Below are 6,833 nucleotides of genomic sequence, written 5' to 3'. Positions count from 1 at the left end.
CCAATGCTATCAAATAAACAGAAAGTCATAGTTATGCCCAAAAGTCCTCAGTTCAAGTTCCTCCTGTGCCACAGACTCCACTGTGAGAGTTTGGAACGGCAGCTGTCTCTTGACTGCAGTTCCTTACCTGTGAAACAAAATCTACCAGTAGTTAAGCACAGAAACTGTATAGCATGTTGGAAAGTGAAAGTACTTTACAATTTAGTTATCATAGCAGAAGTTACACTCTTGTCTAGCTGGAATGGAATCCAGAACAAAAGGTCAGTTTATTCATGCATGTACGGTGCATGCGGTGGCTCAAGTGGTTAAGACGCTGAACTGCAGGCTGTGGATGGTCGGTAGTTCAGCAGTTAGAGACCTGGGTGCCGCAAGACGGAGTGAGCTCCCATCTCTAGTTCCAGCTCCTGCCAACCTAGCAGTTCGAAAGCAAGAAATTGCAAGTAGATAGATAGGTACCACTTCGGTGCGAAGGTAACAGCGTTCCGTGCGCCTTGGTGTTTAGTCATGCCGGCCACATGACCACGGAAACGTCTTCGGACAGCGCTGGCTCTTCGGCTTGGAAACGGAGATGAGCACCGCAACCCTAGAGTCGGATTCGACTGGCTTTCGAGCAAGGGAACCTTTACCTTTACTTTTTACATTTCTTAGTTCAGTGATAGTTAGCTGAACTTGTGAATTGCCTCCACTGAAATGCATTGGGTGATGAAATGATGCCAGGTGAGAAAGTTCTGGCCTGTCATGATGGCTGTTTCACACAGGAGAAGACCTGACTTGATCTCATTGCTGATGTGCAGTATACCAACATGTGTGAATTTCCCTGCCAGCCCATGCAGGACCGTTTCTGTGTATCACAGAATCTTGCTGTGTGGGGGAAAACTGTTCATTGTTGAGAGCTATCACCAGAAAAATACCTTTGGAAATGAATTGTGCAAAGAAATTTGCATATTATGATACATGCAATTAACACAATTTGCATACACATTGAAACAGCTAAGACACAGCTGGTGTACTTCTTGCGCTCAGTGTTTCATTTTTATCATGCAATATTCTCACTCAAGCTCCTTGTTGATCCTTAATAGGAAATCTCTTGAATAGGTTCCCTAAAAACAGTGACTGGATGTTGAAAACATTGGTGGGGAGGAGGGGGAAATGATGTGGTGTTTAGCACATGTGGCCACTACACTTATCATTGTCATTATGAGCTGAGTGAAAGCTGAGATTTTTCTTGGTTATGCCAAGAATTTATTTGATGGATGTTGCTTAATCCTTGCCAAACTGATAATCACTATTATGAAATTAGTTTGTTACATGTATATCCCACTTTTCAGACAGATTGGCACCCAAAGCTTCTTACACGAATTGAAACTGATAATAATAGACAGTTCAAACAATGGTTGCTGTTGACTGGCTCTTCCCTCTCAGATAATTTTCATTTCTGAATTTTAAACCAGGTCAAATAGCCTGATAACTGTGAGTGAGATGGTGGGTTGACTTTTCCCACAGTGTCTGGGGCAGATCCCTTGATTAATTCCTGTGGATATGTCTTGCTAAACATAGTGTACTCTTGGCAAACATAAAACACTGTAATTTAGGAAAGGATGTTGCTTTTGTTCTACATGCAAGCCTAGGTCCATGTTTTCATGTGGTCTTTCACTTCATGCCTTTACCCTGTGTTGTTGTTCTGTAGTCTGAAATGCTGGACAAAGCTGATCAACAGAGACAGAATCCTCTGAAGAGCCTTGTATACCAGATTCATTCCCCTGCGGTCAGGATGCTATTGAATCCGTTTCCCATGTTCTTTTAAATTGTCCATTTTATACTAAGATTCGAGGAAAATTTCTGGACACCCTTCTTTTTACATGGCGTGGTCCTCCTGAGAGTATCAAGGTCCAGTTGCTGCTCTCTGGGCAAAACGCTTCTATAACTTTTAATGTTGCTTGTTTTCATCAATCTGTAATTCGAACCAGGGAAACTATCAATTGATCAGTTTTCTGTTGGCTGTTCAACAGCCATACTTTTGATGTATTCCTAAATTTTAATGTTATCTTATCTCTTACATGCCAATAAAGGTTGTCTGTCTACCAGATTTATTATAAAGTTTATGTATATGTTTTACACTGTGTTTCCAAGTGAAAGTGTAGTAGGCCTTAGGTAAAAGTAAAGGTTTCCCTTGCTTGAAAGCCAGTCGAATCCAACTCTAAGGGGAGGTGCTCATCTCCGTTTCCAAGCCGAAGAACCAGCGCTGTCCGAAGACATTTCCATGGTCATATGGCTGGCATGACTAAACACCAAAGCACACAGAACACTGTTACCTTCCCACCAAAGTGGTACCTATTTATCTACTTGCAGTTTCTTGCTTTCGAACTGCTAGGTTGGCAGGAGGTGGGGCCAGAGATGGGAGCTCACTCCGTCATGCAGCACTCGGGTCTCGAACTGCTGAGCTATTGACCTTCCGGTCTGCAGCTAGGCGTCTTAACCACTGAGCCACCCTGGCCCCTGTAGCAAGCCTTATTCCTTCTTATTTTTCCTTCTGATATATTGCATTAGAAGGTTAAAAAGGATTGGGCATCCATCTAGTCACAGTGACTCCCAGAAGATGGCAGTTGCAGATTGACAGATAGATTTACATAACTGCAGTTATGGGGCCCTGAGTCATGGGTGAATGGGCTGCTGGGGGCATGAGTATCCCACAACATGGCAAGGAGAGGGTGGAAGAAGTGTCTTTAGCAAAATGTGAACTTCCATAATGGCCCCGAGGGAGGGCGAGCTTCCTTAGTAGTTTGCTTGTTAAATGCTTTGTTGATGGCAACACATGTACCAATTTGGAAAAGATAAACTGAAGTCCATTGACACCTTAAAAGACCAACACTTTTTCCCAGTATGAGCTTTTTTTGTGTCGTATGCATGGAAATGTATTTATGCTACATGCATCTTATCAAAAGTTTATGCTGCAATACCTTTTGTTAGTCTTTAAGGTGCCACTGGACTTCTGTTCAATTTTGCTGGAACAGACTAACACAGCTACCCTTCTAGAATTATTAGTTTGGGAAAGTGAATGTCGGATCTTGTGGCACAGTAAATGGCGACAACCCCTCAGTCCCCTGGCCTTCAAGAGCAAGGCACTAGATAGCGAGGGCACCTGTTACTTTGCATCCCCTTCTTTCATCTGAATTCATGTGATGGAGGAAACCATCAGGATTGTAGCAAAGAAGCACAGTTGACATCAGAGGTTTAACACAGGTGGATAATGCGGTTGAGTGTCCGACGTTGGTGTGCTCAAGCTGCTGCAATTACCTGAGGGAACTGGATGGTGCCCTTCTGGAGAAGGGCTGTGTCAGCACAAGAGGCAGCCCTGCTTCTAACCCTGTTTCTCCTCCCTGCAGACGAGCTCACCTCCGCCTGTGTCTAGAACGTTTAAAAGTTCTGATACCACTAGGACCTGACTGCACCAGGCACACAACCCTCGGGCTGCTCAACAAAGCCAAAGCACATATCAAGGTAAGCGTTGCATTGGTTGCTGTTTTGCCAGCACCATCCAATATGCTCGGTTTTGTAATCAGATCACAATCCAGCAGGCATACCTGACCTAAGGAAGGGTAATTCTGTTCCCAGGGTTTAGTCCCATGACATTGACTTAAGTGACAGCTGTAGCTTCCATGATACTCCATGTGAATGGTATGTTTTATACTCTTTCCCCCCTCTAACCTATCTGGTATATAGCACTAGCAGTGAGATACCTTCGTTCTCCTTTTGAGCAGTACATAACACGTAGCAGCAATCCTAAGCATGCTCCACTTGGAACTGTCATCTTAAAATCAAAGGAGTCTTTTGAATAAATATGGTTGGGTTAGAGGGCTCAATGTGGTTGTGAAGGACTCTGGTTCCAATGCTTGCTCGGCATAAAGTCCCTGGTTGAGTTTCAGCAAGACACTCTGCGTTTCGTCCTGACCAGACTCACATGGTGGTGGAAAGAAATAAAATGAGCGTGTGTTTTTTTATTAATGTACAAATAGCATTAAAACAACCTTTGTCCAAGTTTGACTTTATATTCTTTGAAAATGAAGGTTTTAAAAAAAAAATCCTGAACTTGGCAGGGATCAATAAGTCCATCAAGTCAAACCCCCAGAAGCAAAGTGGGACCAGTCAAATGACAACCAAAAACGATCCAATCCACATACTGTGCCATGACAGACAATGCATCCCAGGCTAATTAAACACCGTGCTTGGACTCCCCTCGATGTTGTTCTTTTCACCTCCAACCCAAATCCAGGCACACATTTGCCATAAGCCCAGAGGGCCAGCAGCTCCAAATAACCAGAGTGAGTGAGTGAGTGAGTGAGTCAGGTCGCTTGCTACAGGGAAAGGCTGCCAAGCTGCATCTGTGGTACAAATGTGTTTTAAATCTATGCAGATTCTAAAGGCTTTGTAGATTGTACTGAAGCCACAGTGAAGCAGACACACAATAGCCAATAAGAAAACAAAGAGCCATACTATTTTAACACAGCACAGTAGGTGTCCCTGTCTGCAGCTTCCCGACTCCTCTCCTGATGGTTCGCTTTCACAAAGGGTAGTGCCAGGCTCACAGGGATCAGGCTGTGCTTAAACACAGTGGAACAGCTCGGGCTTAGCAAGGGAGGGGGAACCTTGCTCGCTTAAACGGATGGCATTAGCCTGAGATGACTCTTCAGAGTTATGCAACGTGCCAGCCATCAGGAAACCCCGTGCATTGGCCTGGTAAGATTTCCTAGCCGCAATCAAAGGAGTCTGCAGTAGATTACATAAACTGTTGTTCAAATGGACAATTGCTTGGGGGGGGGGGCAACGAAATAAATCTTCGAAGGATATGCCAACCACCAAATTTAAACTGGGGGGGGAAACCATTAAAAGCAAATCAAGGCATGGCTGTTCCCAAGTTAGGGAATCTAGATCCGTTTGTGGAGGGGACCTGGTGATACCTACCACGTGAATTAATCATATTTAGACTCTCCTTGATTTTGTTCTCTTCATTCCAACCCAAATCTAGACTGAGATGTACATCAGTGCTTGGTGCCACTGGCAAACTAGTCTGGTGCCATCAGAGAACTACAGGTAGTTTCAAACGTTAGTAGGTGTGATGAAAAGAGGCAGAAAATGGCTGGGCAAGGGATGCAAATTAATAAGTCCTGGGTTGTCTTTTTGTCATGGCAGAAACTTGAAGAGGCTGACAGGAGAAGCCAGCATCAGCTTGAAAATTTGGAAAGAGAGCAAAGGTTCTTAAAGCGAAGACTGGAGCAGCTGCAGGGCTCTCAGGAGATAGAACGAATACGAATGGACAGCACTGGATCTTCCATTTCCTCAGATCGCTCTGATTCAGAGCGGGGTGAGTATTTTACCTGTTGCTTTGACTTTGTGGCCATTGCAGCACACAGACAAGGATGCAAAAGGTGGGGAGATTTTGCTTCTCTTGGCTGCTTCATCCACTAATAGCTTTAAGTAGATTCAACAGGCAAGAGGACTTGGCTCCCCCACCATCTGCGTATTGTCAATTCTGTGCCTGTTTTCCTTAAACAACTTCCAGATGGTTCCAGATACCAGTTTTAACCCATGGGGCTATATGAAAGCCAGCATGGTACAGTGGTTAGTATTAGACAAAGTATCAGGATATCTGGGTTCAGATCCCCATGAAGCTGCTGAGCCTTGGGCTGAGCATGCACTCTGTCTCAGGCTTGTTATGAGGGTAACTGTAACGATTCCTTGTTTATGGGTGTGTGTCTTTTTAAAAGTTTGGTTGCATGTGATAGTCTAGAGTGCTTGAAGAGGCAAGTGTGGTGTGATTGGTGAGTGACAGAGAGGGGGAGGGGTTTTGGAAGTGATGCTGTGTGGATGAATATGTATGTCTATCAGGAGTGACAGTTTGAGGTTTTTGACAGCTGAAGGGTGACAGTTGATGAGGACAGTTAAGCAGTTAGTTCGTTCTGAAGTCTGAGAGAGAAGCAGTTTGTGTGTGTGCAGTTAAGAACAGCTGAGGTTGTTCTGAGAGAATAGTAAAATGTAAATGAAAGTAATTGAAGACAAAGTTTAGGAAAGGCTGTATGTCCTGGAGAGAAACAGTCAACTTACATGACCTTGAGTTAAAGTTACAAAGTTACATGCCAAGATCCCTGACAGTGGAGAGAAAAGTGTGTGAAATACCCAAAGCAATTGTTTAGTATTTACCCATTCCTAGTTACAGTGTTCTACCATATTATTTACAAATTATATCAATAAATACACTTTTATTTAAGATACCAGTTCTGAAAGAAATACTTCCCAGGACCACATTAGTACCTCGAAAGCTCTTAACCCAACCTACCTACCCAGTGATAGAAATATTATAGTATAAAGGTTTGGAAAGCCTTAAATTTCCTGGTGGCAGCCGGATATACACAGTAGAACCAAACATAAAGAACACTTTTAAAGTAAAACCAGACCTCCCCAGTTAAGGGGTCGTCAGAGTAACATAGAGGAAGAGAGACCTGTGTATGCCACCCTGAACTCCTTGGAAGAAAGGCAGGGAATACATAATGGATGTTGCTCTTCAATACAACTAAACCTTGTTTCTGTGTAGTGTGATAGTGCCTTTTCTTCTACAGATCTGTTCAGTACTGAGAACTGGTGACATAGTACACAATCAAGCCTAAGATAGGGAATTTTGAGTTTCAGAGGCGCATGGGAAGTTTTTCCTATTGCCATCAATAACACTTAATGTTGCTTCACTTTGGCTGAATTTTGCACATGTAAATTTGTACAAGTTTTGCCTCCCATGTTGGATCCATACAGACAACCATTTACCAAGTGGAAATTTAAACAGCAGC

General features: G+C 43.5%; 1 protein-coding gene across 1 annotated transcript in view; it reads left to right on the top strand.

Moving 5' to 3' along the window:
* The window catches only part of MXI1 (MAX interactor 1, dimerization protein), a gene marked incomplete at its 5' end in the record, with an annotated part of 44,532 nt that overhangs the window by 34,874 nt on the left and 2,825 nt on the right, over positions 1 to 6,833 (top strand). The window contains 2 exons of the mRNA XM_015424825.1: positions 3,384 to 3,498; positions 5,188 to 5,359. Coding sequence (XP_015280311.1) covers positions 3,384 to 3,498; positions 5,188 to 5,359 — 287 coding nt within the window. The remainder of the gene's footprint in view (positions 1 to 3,383; positions 3,499 to 5,187; positions 5,360 to 6,833) is intronic.

This window comes from Gekko japonicus, unplaced genomic scaffold (genome assembly GCF_001447785.1).
Source record: "Gekko japonicus isolate JY-2015 unplaced genomic scaffold, Gekko_japonicus_V1.1 scaffold974, whole genome shotgun sequence".
Classification (NCBI taxonomy): domain Eukaryota; kingdom Metazoa; phylum Chordata; class Lepidosauria; order Squamata; family Gekkonidae; genus Gekko; species Gekko japonicus.
This window is presented reverse-complemented; position numbering and strand designations above follow the sequence as displayed.